This window comes from Cebus imitator, unplaced genomic scaffold (assembly GCF_001604975.1).
Source record: "Cebus imitator isolate Cc_AM_T3 unplaced genomic scaffold, Cebus_imitator-1.0 Scaffold166, whole genome shotgun sequence".
Lineage (NCBI taxonomy): Eukaryota > Metazoa > Chordata > Mammalia > Primates > Cebidae > Cebus > Cebus imitator.
The window spans coordinates 4,055,345-4,081,884 of record NW_016107481.1 but is presented as its reverse complement, the minus strand read 5'-3'; the positions used below and the strand labels follow the sequence as shown (position 1 = coordinate 4,081,884).

Sequence of the window (26,540 nt, the reverse complement as noted above, 5' to 3'; positions counted from 1 at the left end):
CCTTGGACACACCAAGGGCTACGTTAAGCTCTTTAGAATGTAGAAATGAAAGAACGCCTCCCGGGTTCAGGCCGTTCTACTGAACAAATGAACGGATGGCACGTAAATGCGTTTTTACAATTCGTTCGTGTGAAACCGGTACACTAAGGCCCTCTGTCATTGCGGGCTTCGCTGCCACCATGAAGGTCTTTCCCAACAAAAAGAGGGCTTGTCTGCTACAAATTTGAAGCGCAAGCATAAACCCAAGGCGTGCCTGTGACCGCCCTGGCCTGAGCAGGCGGGGCGAAGGCAGGAATGAGATTCTCGTGAGTTCTCGGATCTGCGCGGAAAACGCGCTCGAGGCAGTTCTCTGACGTATTTCCGTAGCGCCAGGGAAGAGGGAAGTCGTGGTGGTCGCGGGGAAGCGGGGAAGATGGTGGTCACCAGATCTGCACGGGCTAAGGCCGGCATCCACGCCGCGTCGGCTGAAAGTTCCGGGCAGAAGGTAGGAAATCCCGTCTTCCCTACTTCTCCCCGCTCCGCAGAGCCGCACTCAGGCAGGCGGGGCAGCGCAAGGGTCGGGCTGAGGGCGAGAACTGCCGGCGCAGAGGACCCGAGCTTGCCGCGTGCTGCGGTGTCCCAGGCCCCGTCCTCAGCCTGTCACGGAAACCGTTTAGTCCTTGCCACAGTCTTTTAAGGCGATTTTTAGTATGGAATAGGGTGAGGTAACTTTCTTTGGGTCGTTCAACTCCTAATGCGGAAGCACAGCTCAAGCTTTTAAACCATACTAATAACACGGTACCCAGGAGGGCTAATTTCGGCCACCATTCTCAAGCCCCATTTAGGGGAGCTGGAGGAAAAGCTTCGTTTTCACGTGGGGAGGTTGGCTGCTGTCCAGCACCACCTCGTTAAGGCGTGAGAAGGGCAGTGATGACGCCGCCTGGTGACTCTTAGTGGCGTTTGTCGACTGATTCTGATTGTGCAATGCAGGGAACGGAGCAGCGGCGATTTTTTTCTGTATGTGAAGGTAGGGATGGCGACCTTACAGTGTGTTCCTAAACACATCGTTGTTCAGAGTTAATATTCCCCATCTCCCCTCTTCTCCTTTAGGTGGGTCGAAATGTTGGTTTACCCATTATATTTGACTTAAAGCAGAAACATTTTAATTGTTCTGCTTCCCGAGGTTACATCTAGGAAGGATGAGGCAAGTGAAGTAAATGCAGGGTTGGACCCAGTGTTTAAATTTTGATTTATTTTTACTTTTATTTTTATTTATTTATTTATTTTGGAGAAGGAGTCTCACTCTGTTGCCCAGGCTGGAGTGCAGTGGCATGATCTTGGCTCACTGCAACCTCCGCCTCCCAGGTTCAGGCAATTCTCCTGCCTCAGCCTTCTAAGTAGCTGGGATTACAGGCGTGTGCCACCACGCCCTGCTAATTTTTGTGTTTTTAGTAGCGACGGGGTTTCACCAAGATGGCCAAGCAGGTCTCGAAATCCTGACATCGTGATCTGCCCACCTCGGCCTCCCAAAGTGCTGGGATTACAGGAGTGAGCCACCACACCCTGCCAAATTTTGATTTTTTTTAAATCATGAGTTGGGCGGGTTTTTTTTGTTGTTGTTGTTGTTGTGGTTTTTTTTTTTTTTTTTTTTTTTTTTTTTTTAACATGAATAATGGAAGCACTGTGCGTTGTACTAATGCCTCCATAACAGATACAGAAAGGAAACTGTTCAAACTTCTCCAGATGGCAGTGACATTTTTCAGCTTGATTTGGTAACACGACTGTGACCTACAGACAGCATAAATATGTGTGCCATCACATGTGTAATTTCTTACAGACCACGTTTGGTTCTTCTCCAATGTCTCCTTTTGGAGTTGTACCTGATTTTATTACCAGTTTTCATCCGAATCCACTGGGGAATGGGACGATTTTGCTTTTGTTTCTTGGCCAGGAATCGCTTAATCCTGAAAGTCTTGTGAGAAGACATGGCGAGAAACGGAGTAATGCACACACCACGATGGCGGAGAAAGGAAGAGAGCTGTTGTTGTTGTTTTCAAAGATTATCTTGTTTACTTGGTTTTAGCTTTTAGGGTCAGTACTTCATTTGCTTTGCCCTTGTTCCAGCCCCACCTAAATTACTGTGTGTTTTCCCTGCCTTGCAGAGTTCTGCTGCTAATGAGATTGAAGCACATCCAGAAAGTAGTACTGGATCTGATGACCGAACTACTGCTGAGTCACAGACCACTGGGAAACAAAGCTCAATCCCTAGAACTCCTAAAACTACAAAGAGAAAGAGCAGAACTACAGGCTTACTACCAGAGGGGACTGAACCATTTACAGATGGTGAGACCTCCGAGGCAGAGTCAAATTATTCTTATGTGTCTGAGCACCATGATACCATTTTAAGAGTAACTAGGAGAAGACAGATCTTAATTGCATGCCCCCCAGTGTCCGGTGTTAGGAAAAAGCTGAAAGTAACTCCAACAAAGGAGCCTTATACTGAGGAAGTAGTCTCTGAAGCAGAATCTCATGATTCAGGTATTTCTAGAATTGTGCTTCCCACAGAAGAAACGATAGGAACTAGAAGAAGTAAAGCTAAATCTCTGACAGATCCAAGCCAAGAATCTCATACAGAAGCTTTATCTGATACTGAGATATCAAGCTTAGACATTTCATACTCTGGAATTGCAACTAGGAGAACAACCAGGAGTATGCAGAGGAAATTTAAGGCACGCACTGAAAAGAAAGATATTAAGATTGTACCAGGAAATGAGAAACAGATCATGGGAACACCTGTGAATTCAGAAGATTCAGATACCAGACATACTTCCCATTTACAAGCAAGATCTCTTTCTGAGATAAATAAGCCAAATTTCTGTAATAATGACTTTGATGATAATTTCTTCCACAGAAGTTCAGAAAATAAACTAACAGTGCAAGAACAGGCCAATGTTGAATCTGTTAAAGAAGTAAAACAGAATTGTAAGGATTTGGATGAAGATGCCAATGGAATAATAGATGAGGGGAAAGAAATTAATGAGAAAAGTTCTCAGCTGAAGAATTTTTCCGAACTTCAAGACACTAGCCTTCAACAGTTAGTTTCTCAGAGACATTCAACCCCCCAAAATAAAAATGCTGTATCGGTGCACTCTAATCTGAACTCTGAGGCGGTAATGAAATCATTAACTCAAACATTTGCAATTGTAGAAGTAGGCAGATGGAATGACAAGAAAAAGAGCCCCCCAAAAGCAAGTGACCTGATAAAGTTTGGTGATTGTGGTGGTAGCGATGATGAAGAAGAATCCACAGTTATAAGTGTCAGTGAAAACATGAACAATGAAAGGAATGTAGATTTTGAATGTGATACCACACTATATACCTCTAGACCTAACACATCTCAGGATAAAGATAATTCTGTCTTATTAGTTCTCAGCAGTGATGAAAGCCAACAGTCTGAAAATAGTGAGAATGAAGAGGATACTTTATGTTTTGTTGAAAATAGTGGCCAAAAAGAGTCATTAAGTGGAAACACGGGAAGTATGTCATGTGACAATGCATTGTTTATAATTGACACAACTCCTGGAATGAGTGCTGATAAAAATTTTTACCTGGAAGAGAAAGACAAGGCAAGTGAGGTTGCCATTGAGGAAGAAGAGGAAGAGGATGAAAAAAGTGAAGAACAATCATCAGACCGTGATGAAAATGAAGGTGAATTTAGTGATGAAGAAGACTTACTAAATAACACAAAAGCTAAACTGTAAGTTTTTTCTTTGTTTTACAAGCTTTTTGATACATGTATTTCAAGTGGTTAATTTGCCATAAAAATATGAAATGTTAGCATGGGGAATGAGAAAAATCACTGCCTTGGGTTCTTCATGGAATAGCTCTTCTATCCAGTATGTCCCTTGTATTTTTTGATACCTATTTTAGTAATATTTTTCTGCCAATCATAGCTAAAAGTGCTCCTTTTGGTGACATGTTGGAAATCATCTGCTGGATGCAGTGACTCATGCCTGTAATCCCAGCACTTTGTGAGCCTGAGGCAGGAGGATCACTTTAGCCCAGGTAGGTGTTTGAGATCAGTCTGGGCAACATAGGGAGACCCTATCTCTACAAAAACAATTTTTTTTTTAATTAGCCAGGTGTGGTGACCTGTGCCCCTGTGGTCCCAGCTACTTGGGAAACTGAGGTGGGAGTATTGCTTGAACCCAGCAGATTGAGGCTGCAGTGAGCCATGATTGTGCCACTGCACTCCAGCCTGGACAAGAGGGAAATGTTTCAGAAAAAAAAAAAAGACATTATATGTTAAGATTTTTGTATGTGAAAATCATATGTTAAGATTTTTGTATGTGAAAATCATATGTTAAGATTTGTGTGCATGGTTAAGAGCAATAACTGGCTCACACCTGTAATCCTTGGAGGCCGAGGCAGGTGGATCGCTTGAGCTCAGGGATTCAAGACTGGCTTGGGCACCCATCTCTACAAAAATTAAAAAAATAAAACAAGCTGGGCATGGTGGCAAGCTCCTGTGGTCCTGGCTACTGGGGAGGTTGAGGTGGGAGGATCACTTGAGCCCACGAGGTAGAGGTTGCAGTGAGCTGAGATCACACCACAGCACTCCAGCCTGGGTGACAGCAAGACCCTGTCTCAAAAAAAAAAAAAAAAAAAAGAATACAGTATGTTCTCTTTTGTGTCTGCCGCCTTTCACTCAGAATATTGTTTCTGTAATTCATCCATGTTACTGTGTATGCCAGTAGTTTATTCTTTTTATTGCTGAGTGTTATTCCATTGTATGACTATACAACAATGAATTTATCTGTTCAACTATTGATAGACATTCGGGTTGTATACAGTTTTCAGTATTGTATTTATGTCAAATGATCATTTAAGATTGAATGCAAACTCACTTTGGGAGACTGAAGCAGGTATATCACCTGAGGTCAGGAATTGGAGCCTAGCCTGGCTGCTGGGCGTGGTGGTGGGCCCCGGTAACCACAGCTACTTGGGAGGCTGAGGCAGGAGAATCACTTGAACCCAGGAGGCAGAGGTTGCAGTGAACTGAGATCGTGCCATTGCACTCCAGCCTGGGCAACAGCAAAACTTTTCTCAAAAAAAACAAAAAAAAAAGATTGAGTGCAAACCAAGCTGGGTTATGGTGTCATCCACCTGTATATATGTAGTCCCTTAGTTGGGACTATATATATACATTCAGGGTTGAGAATTGCTGCTAAGACACTGCACTAGAATGATTTCACTTTCCAGTAGAGGTTGATTATGCTTTCACTTACTCAGTGTATGTGGATAATGAGGGAGGAAAGTTACTATAAGTCCGAGTATACTTATTAAAAGGACCCTTTCATAATATAAAGTAGAAATTATCATTACATAAATATAGCAGAAGCCCAGGTCAACTCTAGAAGATCCCAGTTTGGTAGGTCTGGGGTATGACATTTGTATTTTTAAAACACTCCTGTGGGATGGATGCTCATATCTGTTGGAGACCCACTTTAGAGATACTAGCAAATACCCTTAGTCACCCAGGAAAAAACATTTAAGTTTTGATAACTTGGAAGTTCAAGAACCTGCCTTTCTCAATGGTTTGAGAGATGGAGATGTGTACATTTATTAACTCACTACCTATATATGAAGTTGAATTGTCAGGTATATTTCCTTCTCTCCTTTTCTGTAATTCTTTATAAACTCTCTTTATGAAATCTATTGCTATTTTATATGGCCTTAATCTTCTTTTTTTGTTGTTTAAACAGAGTCTTGCTCTGTTGCCCAGGCTGGAGTACGGTGATGTGGTCTTGGCCTACTGCAACCTCTGTTTCCTGGATTCAAACGATTCCCTTGCCTCAGCCTCCCTAGTAGGGCTTACAGGTGTGCACCACCACACCTGGCTAATTTTTTTGTATTTTTAGTAGAGACGGGGTTGCACCATTTTGGTCAGGCTGATCTCAAACCCATGACCTCAAGTGATCCACCGGCCTCAGCCTCTGAAGGTGCTGGGATTACAGGCGTGAGCCACCACATCTGGCCTGCCTTAATCTTCTCTAAAAAAGTCTGGGGAGTAAATTTGGATGTGTTCCCCCAAAACCTTTTCTTTTTAATTCATTATTCATCAAGAGTTTCTTCTAAATGAATCTATTTTTACTAGATTTAAAATAGCCATTTTCAAGGGTTTAAGATGAGTTTGAGCAACATAGTGAGACCCTGTCACTAACAAAAAAAAGGAAAAGAAAAAATGAGCCAGGTGTGGTGGTGCTTACCTGTAGTCCCAGTCACCCAGGGAAGTTGAGGCAGGAAGATCACTTGAGTCCCAAGAGTTCAAGGCTGCAGTGATCACCACTACACTCCAGCCTGGGCAACAGTGAGACCTTGTCTCAGAAAATAAAATTATAAAACATATATTTATTCAGAGTTTTTTTTAGGAATTCCTTGTAAACATAAGATACTTTTTTTTTTTATCATTGATAATACAAGGGAAGAGAAGAATAAGTGATTTTTTTAAATGCAATCTTGTCTCCATTTTGATTTAATTACTTGGTCTTTAAGTGATGATTTCTTTTTCAGTCTAAAGTTGACAAGCAGCAGCATAGACCCTGGTCTGAGTATCAAGCAGTTGGGTGGTTTGTATATTAATTTCAATGCAGATAAACTACAGTCTAACAAGAGGACCCTAACACAGATCAAGGAGAAAAAGAAAAATGAGGTAAGTTAATTGTGCTTAGGTTTTCATGGAAGTAACTAGTCACTTTAGAAATTAGTCCTGGGTAAAAGACTAATTTTCCTACAGTGAAACCACATTGGTCTAATGTGTTAGGTTTTTCCTCATCTCTAAAAGTCATTTCTTTTTACAATAAAATCCTGTCAATAATAATGCTTTAAAAATAAATCAATGCAGGGTCAGTGTTCATCATCTTACACCCATGAATAATGATCCCAGGGATTTTGTTTTCTTCTCCTTTCGTGCTATACTTTTAGTTCTTAAGTTCTTAACTAATGTAGACTCTGTTGAAAATCTGAAAGCTGTGAGTGCCTGCCTCTTCCACCAGGAAAAAATACACATGTGTATATAGACGTTTTACATATAATTCCAGAAGGAATTACTATTGGGGAAAACTTACGCAAACCTTAGCTTTAGCCAACACCTTGCACTGCTTTCTCCTAAAACTCTATTTTCTAGCCTTGATGCCTCCCACTTTCACTTTCAGACCTTTAAATCCAAGCGCCTGTTTGTTAATTTAGATGTCATCAGGCATTTGACCTCACTAATTCCCCTTTCCCTGCTTGAACCAGGAATCTTTTGTATTCTCTCTTTTGGCTGATTAGAACAAAATCTATTTCCTTTTGTAGTCAGTCACTAAGTCTCTAGGGGAAGATGCTTCTCTGCTTCCTCCTTTTCAAGCGACTGTCACCAGCTAGTACAGGCCTTTGTTTCTCATCTAGACTATTCCAGTGGCCTTACTGATCTAGTTTTCATCGTCTTCTTCAAGCCATCCTCCATACTTCTGCCAGATTTCTCTTTCTAAAAACACAGATCCATCTGGGCAAGGTAGGTCACATCTATGATCCCGGCAATTTGGGAGGCTGAGGCAGGAGAACTGCTTAAGCCCAGGAGTTTGAGACCAACCTGGGCAACATAGCAAGACGACATCTCTCTTTCCCATCCCCAGAAACACACCACACACACCAATGTGACATGGTATTCACTTAAATCATTCAAGGTACGTCTCTGCCCCATGCCCAACTGTCATCTGCTCTGTTCTTGCCACTGAAGACTACTGTAGTTGCCTGAAACTGCTTTTCCGTAAGCAAGTGCAAAAATAATTGATTGTTGCCTTTGGGGAACATTTTACCTCCAGTCCTGCCTCTACAGCCCCTCTGTGTTTCCATAACATCTAGAATAAATCTGATTCATTATTGATCATGTGATATGTTAATTCACCATCTTTTATTCCTAAAACGGTTTTTTCAGTCTTTTTTTGGGCTGCATAATTTTGTTGTTAGATGTTCTGTGCATTGTAGGATGTTTAACAGCATCCCTATCTTCTGCCAACTAGATGTCAGTTGCATTCTTCCCTCTCCTTACCACCACCAAAAATGTCTCCAGACATTGCCAGATGCTCCCAATTGAGAACCACTGTCTTTGAGCCTAGTACGGTACTTGACACGCAGCAAACTCTTAATCATTTGTTAAGTAAATATTATGCCCCCTTTTATGAGTGATAGGAAAGCTTAAGACGGCTGCCCGTACCACACAGAAACTTCTAGGCCTGAGTCTGAATTGTGTGGCTGTTAATTTCGGAGTTGATCATTTCAAATGTCAGTCCCAAATTAATGCTTGTACTATGTTCCTGTAAACTATTTCGAGGGCTACAGGGCAGTCTTATTTGGTTCTTGTACTGAGAAAAATGCTAATTAACCTGAGGTTCTTTTAATCACACAGAATTTTAGGAGAATATAATTATCCTAGACAAGTAACAAAAGTACAGAAGTCATTTAGGAAAAGATAAATGGATTTGACTGCACAAATGTATTTATTTTGGAGAAATGTGGTTTCCCTATGTTACCTAGGCTAGTCTTGAACTGCTGGCCTCAACTGATTCTCCTGCCTTGGCCTCCTAAAGTGTTGGGATTATAGGGGTGAGCCACTGTACCCAATCTTTTTTTTCTTTTTCCTTTTTTTTTTTTCTTTGCGGGGGGAGACAGGGTCTCACTCTGTTACCCACGCTGGAGTGAGTGGCAGTCATAGCTTGCTGCAGCTCAAGTGATCCTTCTGCCTTAGTGTCCTGAGTAGCTGGGACTACAGGTGTGTGCCACCATTCCCAATTTGTGTGTGTGTGTGTGTGTGTGTGTGTGTGTGTGTGTGTACAGTCAGGGTCTTGCCATGTTGACCAAGGTGGTCTAAAACTCCTGGCCTCAAGTGATCCTCCTGCCTCGGCCTCTCCAAAGCACTGGGAATATAGATGTGAGCCACTTTGCTGGGCTGACTAAACAAAATTTTAAAACTTACCTAACTTTAAACTATTGAAAAACTTATATAACATTCAGATTATTATTTTAAAACCAATTTTATGTTTTTATAGCTTCTGCAGAAAGCCGTCATTACACCTGATTTTGAAAAAAACTACTGTGTTCCACCATATAGTGAATCAAAGTATCACCTTCAGAAAAAACGCAGAGTAAGTACAGCGACTTAATTAAAATGCTTAGATATGTTTGACTATATATTTTCAGCTTATACAACATAACTGCACAATTAAACTATATGTATCTGTTGGTCTATATATGAGTCCAAAGAAAATAATTACAGATTTCTAAGGGCTGTAAAATATAGTACCATAAATACATTATGTATAGATTTCACAGCCACAGTGGTGCATATATAGGTAGAGCTTTTTTTTTTAATAGATTGCTTCTATCTGCCGTTTCAACTAGTTATCCAGAGAGCTTGGAGGAAAGTCGAGGATGGTACTCTAGTAATGTCACTAATATGGAGCATCCTGGCACATGGTAGGCACTCTAGACTAAATATTTGTTGTATGAATGAAACAAAAATAACTTGCTAGAAGTTTTCAAAAGAATAGTAATTTTTTTTCAAATCTGAACCCCCCCAAAAAAGAAAAAAAGAATAGTAATATTTTGTTTTATTATAGAAATAACACAAGTTTCTGGATCATTGTTGTGAGTGGTTTTATGAGACTCAAGTGACTGAATAAAAATGTTTACATTTAAGCTCTAGAAATGAAAGTGTTTTTGTACATTCTTTTACCGCATATGGTCTGTGGTAGACAATAAAAATTGAAGTTGTGTATTATTCTCCCAGCAAGTCAGCAGTTACTCTCTGAGACAGAAAATAGATTTTAGGCCAGGTGCCACGGCTCATGCCTGTAATCCCAGCACATTGGGAGGCTGAGGTGAGTCACGAGGTCAGTAGTTCAAGACCAGCCTGGCCAAGATGGTGAAACCTCAGTTCTACTAAAAATACAAAAATTAGCCAGGCATGGTGGTTGGCATCTGTAATCCCAGCTACTCAAGAGGCTGAGGCAGGAGAATCACTTGATCCAGGAGGCAGAGGTAGCAGTGAGCCAAGATCGTGCCACTGTACTTCAGCCTGGGAGACATCAAGACTCCATCTCAAAAAAAAAAAAAAAAAAAAAAAATTTTTTTTAAGGAGTCCTCATTTACGAAACTGATAATCCTGTGCCTAATTTAGCAGAGAAGTCACTTTTTGTGATTTAATCCCTTTTATCGCTATGATTCTGGAGATAAATGCTTTCTATAAAGTAACCATTTGTTTTTAATTCACAGAATTTTCTGTATATGTTACTTCAGTGGAAATGAATTCTATTCTCTTAGCTGTTAGAATGTTTATTTTTGAAATGTGAATTTCAGAAAGAACGACAAAAAACGGCAGGGGATGGCTGGTTTGGTATGAAAGCTCCAGAAATGACAGATGAACTGAAAAATGATCTTAAAGCACTGAAGATGAGAGCCAGCATGGACCCGAAAAGATTTTACAAGAAAAATGATAGAGATGGCTTCCCCAAGTACTTCCAGGTATTAAGCAAACAGAATAGTGATGATGATCTGTGGATTTTAGTTTGGAAAGCACTATAGTGATCTTTAAAGTTTACTCCTAAAGTAGAGGATATTTCTACTGTGCCTGCATAATGTATCGACCATATCTTCATAGGCCATGTAATAATGGCCATAATACAATTCAGCCACTATTAATTTGATCACATTTAGAGAGACAGTGTTACAAATGGTTTCCAGGTCAACTCTCTAAAACATGTTGAACCTGTAAAGTTCAGTATGTGAATGTGAGAATACTACTAGCCTAACAGCAAGAGTCCATACAGGATGGAGGGGAAAAGAGGGTATGATGTGTACTAATTCAAGTCGGTTTTTAAAATGTTTTCATCTGTTCATATTACACCTCTGCTCAGAAACGTTAATTGATGAATTATGACATAAAGGATTGAGTCTATATCCCTTAATAGAGCCATTAATAACTAGTTCACCTGCCTTTTGTCATATAGCCCAACAAATTCCAACACATTCAGCTACTCAGTCTTGTAAGAATGTGTACATACCAGTCCTTGCATTATTTAACTTTGCATATGCATGATTCTTGTTTGCTTGGTGAAATTGTACCCATACAAATTCAAGCTAAAATATCATTCTTTGTTAAATCTTCTTTACCTTTCTTAGGTAGAATTGGTCGGTTTGTCTTGAGCATCTATAAGTGTTTTGTTCAGCACATCCCCCCGTTATGCTTTAATTTTTTAGTTACCTTTCTGTGGGGCTTCCTTAAGACTATAGGCCCCTCACTGCGGAAACCAGATGTTCTAACATGTAACACAGCATCTGGTGCATAGTGGTCACTGTAAATTTTAGTTAATTGAGTATATGAACAAATGCAGAATGATCACTAAGTAGGCTAAGCTGTGGCAGCCTTTGTGATGACCTAGGAAACCAAATAGGTATGCAGTAGAATTTATGTCTTAACTCATTGATTCGGGAAACTAGAACAAAAAGTATATATTATCTGTTCCACTTTTCTCCTTTACTTATACTGTTCATCATGAATTTTGTGTTTAGCAAAGAAATTTTGGATCTACTATAAACTAATGAAGAAACATCATTAGTAGCACCAGTATGCTACATTTTTTTTTTTTTTTTGCTTTAAAAAATGGCAAAATTTACATTACTATCGGTGTAATTGTAAGCTTGTGCTGTCCATTCCTTTCTCTAAATATAATTAGAGCTACACTGAAGTATGAAAGCAGCTTGGCAGTCAGGTAGTGCATGACTTATTTCAATCAATTGTTCACAGATTGGAACCATTGTTGACAATCCAGCTGATTTCTACCATTCAAGAATCCCCAAGAAGCAAAGGAAAAGAACTATTGTGGAAGAACTGCTGGCTGATTCTGAGTTCAGAAGGTAAAGGAATTTATATTTATTTTGTAATATGTATACTTTGCTTTAAAATATGTGTAAACTTATAAAATTTCAGATAATTTAAAAACTCATTTAAAATAACCCATATTAACATGAATATATATTTCTATGAAAATAAATAATGTAGTGCAAATCTCTTTACTGCCTGGCTTAACTAAAGACAGAGGCTCATACCTGCTTCTACAGATACCACACATCACATAGATCCTGGAAAACATTGTACACTCATAAGACAGTGATGGTGAAAAAAAGCGATTAATGCCTTAGTATTCTTGAGAAAATAGTTTTTAAATAGTTTTTACCTAGTGGATTCCTTGAAAGGGCCTATTCCACAGACCACATTTTGAAAACCATTGGTTGATTCTAAGAAATATATATCATACTGTGCATTTTCAGGGTAAGTGTGACTTTCTTATTTTGCTTATTCCTTATTTTTGCATTTTTACTCCTCAAAAATGTTTAAAGCATTTGATACTGCCTGGTAGAGGATATGGGTCTCTAGTGGTTGAAAGTTTTCAAAAATTCTTCCTATGACAGTTGGCATTATTTCTCTCTAGATTGCAAGCAAGCTCTATGAGGCAGAGACTATACTTGTCCACTACTCCATTCCCAACTTCTACCCCAAGGTTATATTAACTTGTAACGTCTGATATATCAAACATAAAGGTGTGATTTTGCTTTTCAGATACAACCGAAGGAAGTACTCAGAGATCATGGCTGAAAAAGCAGCAAATGCGGCAGGAAAAAGGTTCCGAAAGAAGAAGAAATTTCGCAATTAAGATTTGCCATGCAAACTGCAACATTTTACATCGCTCCTTTATTTACTTAAGACTTTTGTTTGTTTTTGTTTTTGTTTGCGACGGAGTCTCATTCTTGTCACCCAGCCTGGAGTGCAGTACTGTGATCTCAGCTTGGCTCACTGCATCCTCCGCCTCCTGAGTTCAAGTGATTCTCCTGGCTCAGCCTCCAAAGTAGCTGGGATTACAGGCACATGCCACCATGCCCGGCTAATTTTTGCACTTTTAGTAGAGAAGGGGTTTCATTGTGTTGGCCAGGTTGGTCTCGAGCTCCTGACCTCAGGTGATCCGCCCACCTCAGCCTCCCAAAGTGCTGGGATTACAGACGTTAGCCAGTGCGCCCAGCCTATTAAAGATGTTTTGAAAACTAACACCATCATCTAAATTAATTTACCATAGACTGGTCCTGTTCATACAGGAATTCCTATTTGAAAAAAGTTGATTTAAGAATTGATTACATGCCCTTGGAAAATAGGGGTGTCTACAAAAGTCCCACCCTGGCTTAGACTCTTTAAGGAAAAAAGGAAAAAAGAATCCCAACCATTTTAAGGTAACTGAGTTTGTAAAGTTTTCAATGCTTAGTTATTTAAAGAAAATTTAATTAAAAGACATTTAGGAAGAATAAAGTTTGCTAACATATTCAAAGAACTTTTAAAAATGATCAAAGATATCAAAGATATATAAACATTATAATTAATAGGTATTTTTATGTGTGTATGTGTGAGTGTGTCTGTGTAGGGGATGAGAGGTGGTAGAGAGGCAATGTCCTATAGTTAGCTGTAGAATTCAGATCCACGCCAGGTGTGGTGGCTCACTCCTGTAATCCCCCAGCACTTTGGGAGACTAAGGCGGGTGGATCACCTGAGGTCGGGAGTTCAAGACCAGCTTGACCAACATGGTGAAATCCTATCTCTACTAAAAATACAAAATTAGCCAGGCGTGGTATGTAATCCCAACTACTTGGGAGGCTGAGGCAGGAGAATCACTTGAACCCGGGAGGTGGAGGTTGCAGTGAGCTGATATCATGCCATTGCACCTCAACCTAGGCAACAAGAGTGAAATTCTGCCACCAAAAAAAAAAAAAAAAAAAAATTCAGATCCAGAAAGTTGGGATATGAAAAAATGACCTAGAAAGCTTGGGTGAAGATCTGTTTTCCTTCTTTGGCAACTGAAACAGGAAGGAATAACTGGTTTTTATCCAGATTCAATGTTGTGGTCCAAGTAAAATGGGATTAAACAATATTTTAGGTTGGCCAGGAGGTCTTCAAAGTAATCCATCATATACCTGTTCTACAGTGGCATAAGTATGCACCCTGGCTAAGCTGCTTTCTGGCACCCAAAGAGTGCTTGTCATTTCTGTTGATACCTGGTGAGTTGTAGCTTCCCTTACATAACTATTCACTTTACCCCTATTTTTCCAGCATACCACTTCCTTGAGATTTCAGCAAATATGAAGTCTCATATTTACTGCTTGGAGTCACAACCTAGTAATAGCAGAACTGACAATTAACATTCATAAGTGGAGTTAGAGAAGCCTCTATGTCTGTTCTCTTTTATTAAAAAAAACTACTTTTATTTCTGGAATAATTATGTTTTGCCTTCTACTGGATAAAAGTAGGACCTACTATGAGAGAATTGTCTCCTTTAGTGGTTCTGGCCTTCTACAAATATCTGGATATTTAAATAATGAATGAATTTGTGTTTCACTTTTTAATAAGCAAGTCTTTTGAAAAACAGGTTTTACTGACTTTGGCCTGTGTCACTAAACTCAGTTCACCTATTGGAATTTTTTTTTTTTTTTTTTTTGAGACAGTCTCACTCCATCACCCAGGCTGGAGTGCAGTGGCTCCATCTCAGCTCACTGCAACCTCAGCCTCCCAAATTCAAGCGATTATCATGCCTCAGCTTCAGCTTCCCAAGTAGCTGGGACTACTGGGCATGCCACAATGCCCAACTAATTTTTGTATTTTTAGTAGAGATGGGGTTTTGCCATCCTTACCTCAAGTGATCCACCTGCCTTGGCCTCCCAAAGTGCTGGGATTATAGGTGTGAGCCATCATGCCCAGCCAACTGGAACTATTTGAAGGCTTAAGATATATAAGAAAAGTGTAAAGAGAACAAAGGGCTGCCACAGTCAGGTGTGCTGGTGAAAGAGACCTTCAAGATACCCAAGAAAGATCTTGAAAGATTTCTAAAAGAATGCTATGTTTATACACCATCTGGCTTCCAAATGCCTTTTTTTTTTTTTTTGAGACTTGCTTTGTTCCCCAGGCTGGAGTGCAGTGGCACGATCTCAGCTCACTGCAGCCTCCGCCTCCCGGGTTCAAGCAATTCTCCTGCCTCCCGAGTAGCTGGGATTACAGCCGCCTGCTACCACCCCAGGCTGATTTTTCTATTAGTAGAAACGGTTTCACCTTGTTGGCCAGGCTGGTCTTGAACTCCTGACCTCAGATGATCCATCTGCCTTGGCCTCCCAAAGTGCTGGGATTACAGGTGTGAGCCACCATGCCTGGCCCAAAGTAGATGCTGTTAAGACTACAGTTGATAAAGGTGGGCTCTGGCTAGTTTCTAACACAGTCAGTTTTGTGTTCAGTGTTCTACTGTATGATAAACCAGCTGCTCTAGAGAAACACCAATATTCCTGTTACTGAAAACTGGGAAAATGTCCTTAGTAACCGGTATAAATTAATGAGATTCCATTCTTGGATGCAGCAGGTTAAAATATAATAGGGAAAAACGTTAACATTTCTGAGATATGTACCAGGTATTCAGTCTTTCAGGCAGTGACAATTATCGTTCAGAATAATTACCTATAATAGATCCCAAACCACTGAAAAACATCCAGTTGTTTACTTAATAGAATTTGTGCTTACTATTTAATTAGATTAATATCTTTATTGAAAGTTTTCAGTAAGGGTTGAAACAAAATGGGCTTTCTAATTAACCAATTCCCCAAGCATCTAATTAAAATGTAAAGTGCAATTCTTCTCATTGTCACATAGTTTTTAAAGTGGAGAAATGCTTCCAAGAAGTAGGGTCAATACCATGACCTATAATTAAATTTTACAAGCAGATCAGTGCTCTATCAAAGAAATGAGACATCTCGAACTATGAAATGTAAGATTACATAAGTTTGTGCAAAGAGAATTCCTAGGAGGAGATAAAAGATATACCTTCAAATCAAGATGGCGCTATAGTTCCTCAAGCTCAATTTTATCAATTCCAGTTACCCTCATTTCCAGTTCACTTTAATGAATCACCATCATGGCCTTAGACTCATTATTTGAGAATTCAGTGGTCAAGATTCTTAGACTACCCAAATCTATTATCCTGTTAGCCTTCCCTTCAGTTCTCTCCAATTTAGCCTTGGCTGCACTTTGGAATTACCTATGATGGTTTCAAAATTCTGATGCCTGGTTCTTACCCACTAAACATTGTGAAATGATCTCAAGCCTTTCAGTCGTTCATTCTCTGAATCCTCTATCCCCATGAAGATACATTTTTCTTCCTAACAAATCTGGACCCAATTCATCAAATATTTCAAAAAGTCTGTATGCCCCACTAGTCTCTTTATTCTTAATAGTCTTTTGTGGTTTCTGTTACTCTTCACCTACCAATCCCAGTCGAGGAAAACACTATTATCAGTCTATATTATTGAGACTCAGGAAAGGATTGACCCTCTTCTGGGTTTTCACTGCCACTCCACAATGCATTTATTTAACTTTAAATACTTCCTGCCAAATTCATTCACCCTGCAAGTCAGCTAACACTAATAATTGAGCCCTGTGCATTACATAAGCACTGGGTACAGCAGTGCAGCTAATGCAGCCTCTATAACCAAAGAGCACACAGGAGATAAAGGACACTTCTGTTCTCCCAAAACCCAACTTTCACGCCTAGGCTTAGCAAACTACTTACTTCTTCTTCACTAAATTACTCACGGCCATCTGATGAAGACTGCCTTAGCTCATGACCCCACCAGAATAGAGAAACTGTTCCTTCCTACCTCCTTACTGCTATAGTCAATTTTTTTTTTCCTCAGTCTTCATCCCTTCTAACCAAGCAATGTCATTTGACACTACTGATCTTCCCCCCTTCTTGAGGCTTGAGCTTCTCTGCTTCTACAAGAAGATCAGCTTTTCTGCTTCTCTTCCCTGCTCTTTCTTACTCTATCCACCACTTACTGGTTTCCCTAATGCCTGCCCTCATCTTTATACTGTTTGACTTGAGTATCTTGTACTCTCTCTCCTTCAACTTCTGCTCTCACCTCTTCAGAAGACCCCAGAGTCTCCATCCTTACATCTGTATCTCCCACCCTCTGTTGCAGACTCACATTTCAGATTAACTGTTAAAATTACCCATATGAAGTACTAGGAAGTTACCTCAAAATTAACATACCTAGAAACAGGCACATCATCTTTCTGAGATGATTAAATAAAAATTAGCACTGTGCCTAGCAAGTAACAAGTACTCAAAGGGAAGCTACTATTTCCCTTTTCTCCCCCAGCCTCCCCATTAAACAGTTTTAATGGGGCCATACTGCTTTTTATCTTCTATGGCTCACTTCTGCCTAATGAAACACAGAAAGCCCTAAATTCAAGACCTGACATTCAAGCCCCTCCAAAAAATGACACCGCCACAGGTTTATATTCACTGCTTCCCTGCTTATGCCCTAACTTCACTTGTGCTAGTTTTTTGCCTATTTCTCAGCTCTTTTCACAGCTCCTTCTCTCCTCTGCTCTGGAGTGTCTGGATTGCAGGAAGCTCCATTTTCCAGATTCCCTTGCCAACTGGCTTCCCAGTAAGACACTGACAAAAGACCTAGGGGCAAAAGAAGGAGAGAAACCAGGGTAGTTCTCTCCTCTGCCTTGGTTTGGGCTGCGGCCCCACCATGTTCCAAGCCCCCACCAGCCAGATGACTCGGGCTTCCAGGTTCTGGTAACACCATCTCCCATTGTCCCTCTGGCACTAGGGGTGACAGGTTTCCTACTGTTGCAGTATCTGAGTTGCCAACACTTTCAGCATTTCTGTTCCCTGTGGAACAATTCCCTGTATTAAATTCTCTAGAGTGATGTGTTTTTCTGTCTGAACCTGACTGATACATTTCAGCCAAACCAAACTACTCAATCTGAGCGTTCAATCGACGTATACGGAGTTCTATGCACATTAAGTACCGTGACAGGTTCACCCTTTATGTCTTTGTTCATATGGTTAATTCCACCTAAAATATCTTTCCGGCCTCCATTTCACCTAACAAAATAGTAATGACGTGAAGCCTATTCAGCAGCCAACACTTTGAGCATCTCCTCTGAGCCAGGCACCACACTAGGTGCTAGGGGTGCACAGGAAAGGCAGTCATCCTAGCCACCACAGAGCTGATAGTCCACATGCTTCAGAACACCTTTTTCAGACTGTCTCCACTGATGTGTATACTCCCATTAGCCTGTGCTTTTTTTTCCTCCACTTATTTCTATTTGATAAATGTCTATATAGCACTTAAGAGTCAGGGACTACTCTAAGGACTTAAAAATAAAACTTTTAATTGAGAAACTGAGACACAGGTTAACCTGTAGTCACAGAATTAGTAAGCGTACATCTCTTTGTCACACTTATTCTTGTCTTATACTACAGCTGTTTGCACACCTCTTTCAGCATCACTAGCAGAAATTGCTGGACTTTTCCTCTTTCTTCTGTAGTTACAGGACACTTGATTTTTAGCTGACAGTGTGGCCACCTGAGCGAAAAGCTGTAATTCCCACCTTCCTATGGGATGTGAGTAGAAAGAAGTGGTATGTGTAACTTTTAGGAACTGTCCTTCAGAGTTGGATGAGGTTGGAGTAGGTATATTGACCAGAAGCAGCCATCTTGGAGCAGGAAGTGGAAGCTGCATTTTGAGGATGGAAGAATAAGAAGGCTGAGGTGCGGTGGCTCATGCCTGTAATCCTAAACTTTTGGGAGGTCAAGGTGGGCGGATCACCTAAGATCGGGAGTTTGAGACCAGCCTGACCAATATGGAGAAACCTCATCTCTACTAAAAATACAAAATTAGCCACATGTGATGGTGCATGCCTGTAATCCCAGCTAGTCAGGAGGCTGAGGCAGGAGAACTGCTTGAACCCGGAAGGCGGAGGTTGTGGGGAATCAAGATTGTGCCATTGCGCTCCAGCCTGGGCAATAAGAGTGAAACTCCGTCTCAAAAANAAAAAAAAAAAAAAGAAGGAGGAATCTGGATCTCTCATGATTAAGTAGCTGCTATTCCCTGGTAGCTGCTATTTTTACATGAGAGAGAAAAAACTTTTATAAAGTCCACTGTTACTGTGGGTGTCCTGTCATACAGCCGAAACCAATCCTAGTTAATAAAATCACCAGTCTGTTCTCCTTGTCCCTCACTAGGCTCAACTTTTAAGAAAATGCACTCTATCTCACTCATGTTTGTATTTCCTTCGTGCATGGTTCATTGCGCAAACTACTACTCAAAAGTTACATATTGAAGGCGAATGGATTATAAAATATAAACTGATGGATGTAGAAGGCCCCAGATAAGGAGGAAACTGGTATGAAACCGCTCCTGACCTCTGGTCTTTTAGAATCTTTTAGAGTCTGTATTGGTCACAGGTGACAAAAAGGTGGGAGTGTCTCATCCTTTAAGGCAGCTTCCGCTTTGTCAGTACCTTCCTTGGGTCCTAGGTATGAGGTAGAGCTGTAGAAGAGAGCACAAAGAAACTAGGTCTTCAAACATGAACACCTTCAGCTGTCCCCTCTCTACCTTCATGCTTTTATGTCTGCCCCCTTCCCTCTTGCCTCAGGATAGCCATTTTTCTACCATTCCTAGGCTAATCGTTTCACCTGACTGCCAGGACATCTTTGCATCTTAACGTTCTCCTCTGTAAAATGGGGATAATGCACACTTCTTAGAATTAGGGGATAAATGGTAAAGGTTAAATAAAGTTTCTGGCATAAAGCAGGTGTTCAAAAAATGTTAGGTGTTTCTCTTTTCCTCTTGACTCCCTTCTCCTCCAGAGGAAACTTGCTCCGTTGGTTCTTGGGCAAACACCTTTCCCCTGCATCTCTTCCTATCTCTCTGGACACCTTTTCCTGGTCTCTTTGAAGGACTTGTTCTTTGCCTGTCCTTCAAATGTCTGTGCTGGGTTTCTGTCCTCAGCCCTCATCTTTTCTTGCTGTACACTCTCACTGCAAGATCTCATCTATGTCCAGAGCTTCAAGTGCCACCGGTAGGATAATGAAATTTATATCCCAAGCATAGATCTGTCTCCTGAGCTGCAGACCTTCTCTTCTTTTCCTTCCCTCTCCCTATACATGTCCCTTCCTATAATTCTCCTCCTGATATTCTTTCATTCTATAAATATTTACTGAGAGGCTATTATGTGCTTGGGATTGTATATCCAGCTGCCAGATGTACATTTCCAGGATGTTCCACAGAGACCTCAAACTCAACATCTGCAAATCTGAACTCATTTCCACCCCCATCCCCAAACCCAATTCTTTCTCCTTTATTTGTGGTCTTGGTGACTACTTCAGCACCCACCCATCTGCCTAATTAGAAATGGGAGTCATTCTGACTGCTCCCTCTCTCTCCTTTACATCCCTAATTCATCAAGGCCCATCTATTTGGCCTCCCTTGAAACATCTCCAGTTTGTATACTTAACTTGCTGTCCAAACCACCTCCCTGGTTCCAGCCCTCATCATTTTCTTACCTAGATAGCTCCAATTGCCTTGGACTGGTCTTACAGCCTCCGATTTTGTTATTCCAATTCGTGATCCCTGTTGCAGCCAGACAGATGATACAAAACACACATCTAATCCTGCTGCTTCTCAACTAGAAACATTCAGTGGTTTCCCATTGTCTTTAGGGTTAAAGTCCACACTCTTCAACACAGTGTACAAGACATACAGGATATAATCTCTGCTGGAATCACTCTGAAAAGAGGTATTTGGTTTCTATGTTTCTCCAGTAGTATCAGGAGGAGTTCCTAGAGGTGCTTAACAGATGGGCTCCTAATGGGCTTATTAATCACTGAGATCCAGCATATAGTAGAGCATAAGGGATCAATAAATGTTTTTTAACAACAAAGTTTGAGAAATCTTTAATGGATAAGCAGTATTAGAGCTACCTGTCTGAAAGTGATCCAGGAACAGGTAGATACTCTTTTTTCCTTCCTCCTTAGCATTAAGATTTTTTTTCTTGCTTTAACTTTTTAAAACTTAATTTTTTATTAGAAAGATAAGATGGGGGCTGGGCACGGTGGCTCACGCTGTAATCCCAGCACTTTGGGAGGCTGAGGTGGGCAGATCATGAGGTCAAGAGTTTTTGAGACCAGCCTGACCAACATGGTGAAACCCCATATTGAATAAAATTACAAAAACTAGCTGGGTGTGGAGGGGGGCGCCTGTAATCCCAGCTACTTGGGAAGCTGAGGCATGAGAATCACTTGAACCTGGGAGGCAGAGGTTGCAGTGAGCAGAGATCATGCCACTGCTTTCCAGCCTGGGTGACAGAGTGAGACTCTATCTCAAAAAGAAGATGTGGAAACCAAGGCTTGGGAAGGAGAAGTGCCTTGCCCAATGCCATATAAAAAAAAAAAAAAAAAAAAAAGATGGGCTTATTAAGAAAAAAACCTGAAACATTACATACAGTATATAGTAGAAAGGAAGGCTCCCTCCCTTCATACCACTGCCTCCCCCTGACCTAGCACTACCCCAAAGTAACTGCTAACTGAATATCTTTCTAGAAATTATGCATATACAATGATAGTAACAAACTACATAATTACTACTGTTACTATGGGCATTATTTAGCATAAATGGGATCTCATTTAAAATATTCATCTGCATATCTTTTTTCATATAATCTTGGATATTCTTCCACAGCAGTATATATGGATCTTTCTCACTTTTTAAAGGTCTGCATTTTATTTAATTCTATGCCTCTACCACACTTTCTTTGAACAGAATATTATGGACAAACATCTAGGCTATTTCCAGTTTGGGAGCCATTACAAACAATGCTGTGTTTCCTATTCATTTAAGGTAGAGACTCACCACTTTGGGAGGTCAAGGCGGGTGGATCATGAGGTCAGGAGTTCGAGACCAGACTGGCCAAGATGGTGAAACCCCATCTCTACTAAAAATACAAAAATTAGCCAGGTGCGGTGACACACGGCTGTAGTCCTACCTACTCGAGAGGCTGAGGCAGGAGAATCGCTTGAACCTGGGAGGCGGAGGTTGCAGTGAGCCGAGATCATGCCATTGCCCTCCAGCCTGGGCGAAAGAGTGAGACTCCATCTCAAAAAAAAAAAAAAGATAAAGTCAATCTTTCTAAATATGCAAAAATTATGTTAGAATATTAAAATAAGTATACATCACAACCAGATAAGATCATTTCAAGAATGTAAGATGAGTTAAATATTAGAAAATCTGTTAATATATCAGACAATATTAGATCAAAGAAAAATCCCCATAGTTTATAGACAAATAGGGATAGGTATTTTCTTAATGTGATACAATATGCATGTGTGTATGTCACACCAACCCCAAAAGCCAGCATCATGCTTAGTGGAGAAACATTTCCATTTCTATAATGACCAGAAACAAGTCAAAGAAGTCCACTCTCACCATTATTATGAAAAATTATTTAACATTTTCTAGACATACTGTACTCACTGATGCTATGACAGTAAACATAATATGAAGCATAACAATTAGAAAGGAAAATGTAAACTTATAATCTGAGGCTATTTCCAGATAACACAACTTAGTCAACTGAAAAACTACTTTTCCTTTTTTAAATTCAGCCCCTTTGAAAAGTGTATAATTCAATGGATTTTTATATATTCACAATTGTGAAACTATCACCCCTACTTCCAGAACATTTTCATCATCCCAAAAAGAAACCCCATACCCATTAGCAGTCAGTCACTTCACATTCTCCCCACTTCCAATGCCTGGAAACCACTAATTTACTTTCTGTCTCTATGGATTTGCCTATTTCAGACATTTCATATAAATGGAATCACACAATATGTGGTCTTTTGTGGCTGGCTTCTTTCACTTAGCATGTTTTCAAGGCTTATTAGTATTGTAACATGAATCACTACCTCATTCCTTTTTATTGCTGAATAAAATTTCATCAAATAGATATGCCAGATCTTGTATATCCAATCATCATTTGATGGATATTTGGATTGTTTTTACTTTCTGGTTATTAAAAACAATGTTAGCCGGGCACAGTGGTTCACACCTGTAATCTGAGCACTTTGGGAGGCTGAGGCAAGTGGATCACTGGAGCCCAACAGTTCGAGACCAGCCTGGGGCAACACAGCAAAACCCCATCTCTACAAAAAATACAAAAATTAGCTGGGCGTGGTGGTGCATGGCTGTAGTCCCAGCTACTTGGGAGGCTCAGATGAAAGGATCCCTTCAGATTGGGAGGTTGAGGCTGCAGTGAGCTGTGACCATGCCACTGTACTCCACTGCACTCCAGCCTGGGCGACACAGCAAGACCCTGTCTCAACCACCACAACAAAAATAATGCTGCTATGGATATTCCTGTACACATTTTTGTGTGGACATTTTTTTAGTTTTCTTGGGGATATACCTAGGAGTGGAATTGCTAGGTCCTATGGTAACTCTATATTTAATTTTTTGAGGAATTGCCAAACTGTTTTCCAAAGAAGCCACACATTTTACAGCCCCACTGGTATTGTATGAGAGTTCCAATCCTTGCCAATGCTTGCATTGTCTTTTTTTTTAATTATTTTTATTTATTTATTTATAAAGATAGGGTTTCACCATGTTGGTCAGGCTGGTCTTGAACTCCTGACCTCAGGTGATCCACCTGCCTTGGCCTCCAAAGTGCCTGGATTACAGGCATGAGCCACTATGCCCAGCCTATCTGTCTTTTTTTTCTAGCCATCCTACTGGATGTGAAATGGTATCATTGTGATTTTGAACTGAAAAACTATTTTAAATAGTAAGATAATTTAATGAGATATAAAATTATTATTTAAAATATCAAAAGCCTTCTGATATATAAATAATAACCAGTTACAAAATATAGTGGAGGAAACAATTCCAAAAAAAAAAAAAAAAAAAAAAAAAAGAAAAAAAAAAAAAAAAAAGATAAACTATCAGGGAATAAAGTTAAAAAAAAGTCAAGATACACACTCCAGAAGAGCACATACAATGATAGTAATAAACATACATAATTACTACTGAACAATGAAAAGGCATAGGTGTTCTTTATTTCCTCTTGCTGCTCTTACACAGGAAGACTCAACATCCTGATTGCTTCAATTCTCATTCTCCTCCCTCCCTCTCTCTCTCTCTCTCTCCCCCCCCCACCCCCCAGCAGAGTCTGGCTCTGTCATCCAGGCTGGAGTGCAGTGGCACAATCTCAGCTCACTGCAACCTCCACCTTCCAGGTTCAAGGAATTATCGTGCCTCAGCCTCCCAAACAGCTGGGATTACAGGCATGTGCCACTATGCCCAGCTAATAGAGACAGGGTTTCACCATGTTGGCCCGGCTGGTCTCAAAACAACTGGCTTCAAGTGATCCGCCCATGTTGGCCTCCCAAAGTGCTGGGATTACAGGCATGAGGCACAGCACCTGGCCCAATTCTGTTGTAATCTATAAATATAACATGACTCCAACAAAGATACCTCCTAAAATTAGAGCCAGACTAGCTGTAGCTAAAGCTAATGTGAAATGATGATAAAGAATTGTGGCTTTACCCATAGACCCAGCCTTCGTGGGTTCTCATCCAGGCTTGCTGCTTATTAGCTGTGTATCCTTGCACAAGTAACTTAACCTCTCTGTCTCAGATGCCTCTTCCATGAAAGGGGATAAAAATATCTGCCTGGTAGGGCTGTCAAGAGGATTAAATAAAGATACATAGAGCACTGAGAATAGTAGCTGGCATATAACAAATGCCAAATAAGTTCTAACTAATATTATTAGATGGGAAAAATAATAATTCAAGAATGGGTAGAAAAATCTTTAAACAAAAGTAATGAGAGAGGACTGACCCTACTAGATATTAAAACGGCACAGTTCTTGTGAATCAAAATTAAGACAGAAAGGTCAACGGAATAGAGCAGAGAATCTAGAAACCCATATGCAACAGAGAATCCAGAAACCCATATACATGTGGGAATTTAGGAAATTATAAATGTGGCACTTCAAATTACGCTGTGTAGGAGTGTTCATTAAAAGTGATTTTGGGACAAAACTTCCACTTCATTCCTTACACAAAAACACATTCCAGATGAAGCAAAGATAAAACCATAAAAGGAAAGCCATTAAAGAAATTACTTAATAATCTGAGTGTAGTATGACCCCAAACCTAGAAGCCATAAAAGATTGATAAATCCAAATACATGAATTTTTATAAGACAGAAAAACAAAATACCACAAATGGAGTCAAATAACAGACTGAAGAAGAATTGTAATATATGTCACAAAGGGCTGTTTTTCATGATACCATAGAAAAATGAACACAACTCAAGAACAGATAAATTATGGAAAAAATTTACAAATTATTCTGTGTATGGAAAGATAATCATCTTGATTCATAATAAAAGACACAGCCCAGGCGTAGTAGCTCCCGCTTGTCATCCCAGCACTTAGGGAGGACAAGATGGGAGGATCACTTGAGCCCAGGAGTTCAAGACCAGCCTAGGCAACATAGAGTGACCCCCATCTCTACAAAAAAATTTAAAAATTGGCTGAGTATGTTAGCATGTGCCTGTAGTTCCAACTACTTGGGAGGCTGAGGTGGGAGGATTGCTTGAGCCCAGGAAGTTGAGTGTGCAATGAGCCACTGCACTCCAGTCTGGGCAACAGAACAAGACTGTCTCAAATATAGTAATAATAATAAAGTTTATTTAAAAATATATGTACATGAATTAAAATCACAGCTAGAAGCCACCTTTTGAGAACATGTGGGTTGTGTGGAAACAAACACTCTCACATTGCTAGGGAGAGGAAAATGGATACAATCTCTATGAAGCAATTTGCCAATATCTATTAATGTACAGATTAAGAATACACAAACCTTTGAACCAGCAATTCAACTTTCTTCTTTTTTTTTTTTTTTTTTTTTTTTGAGATGGAGTCTCGCTCTGTTGCCCAAACTGGAGTGCAGTGGCACGATTGACTCACTGAAGCCTCCACCTCTCAGGCTCAAGTGATTCTCCTGCCTCAGCCTCCCCAGTAGCTGGGATTACAGACGTGTGCCATCATGCCTGGCTAATTTTTGTATTTTTAGTACAGATGGGGTTTTGCCATGTTGGCCAGGCTGGTCTTGAACTCCTGACCGCAGGTAATTTGCCCGCCTTGACCTCCTCCCAAAGTGCTGGGATTACAGGCGTGAGTCACTGTGCCAGCCGCAATTCAACTTTCTAGGAATCTGTCCTACAGACAGATATACTTGTGTACAATAATATAAGAACGAGGATGTTCACTGATGCATTGTTTGTAATAGGAAAATACTGGAAATCTAAATGTCCAGTTATTGGGACTGTTAAATCATTACCATACGTATGCACAATGGAACAAGGCAGCTCTATATGTATTCCTAAGTAAAACAAGTATAGCATACAATCATTTGTGTTTTTAAAAGGATACACATCACATATATCAATAGCATTAATGTTATGACATAATAGATGTTAAAAATGCTGACATGATACCCATTTTTAGACTGCATTCTAGCCCGGGCAATAATGCAACACCCCTGTTCTCTCTCCCTCTTCCTCTTCCTCTTTCTTCC

At 40.2% G+C, this 26,540-nt stretch overlaps 2 protein-coding genes across 2 annotated transcripts; one reads left to right on the top strand and one right to left on the bottom strand.

Annotated features, from left to right (window-relative positions):
• The first annotated feature begins 332 nt into the window (after positions 1 to 332).
• Positions 333 to 12,789, top strand: DNTTIP2 (deoxynucleotidyltransferase terminal interacting protein 2). The gene is made up of 7 exons (XM_017544205.2): positions 333 to 484; positions 2,142 to 3,736; positions 6,553 to 6,691; positions 9,069 to 9,164; positions 10,378 to 10,542; positions 11,825 to 11,934; positions 12,638 to 12,789. The coding sequence occupies exons 1-7, from the start codon at positions 413 to 415 to the stop codon at positions 12,729 to 12,731; spliced, it is 2,271 nt and encodes a 756-aa protein (XP_017399694.1). The 5' UTR covers positions 333 to 412; the 3' UTR covers positions 12,732 to 12,789.
• On the bottom strand, positions 1,611 to 2,035 carry LOC108315027 (60S ribosomal protein L39-like). Its single transcript, XM_037744167.1, has one exon. The coding sequence runs from the start codon at positions 1,964 to 1,966 to the stop codon at positions 1,811 to 1,813; it is 156 nt and encodes a 51-aa protein (XP_037600095.1). The 5' UTR covers positions 1,967 to 2,035; the 3' UTR covers positions 1,611 to 1,810.
• Positions 12,790 to 26,540: the final 13,751 nt, after the last annotated feature.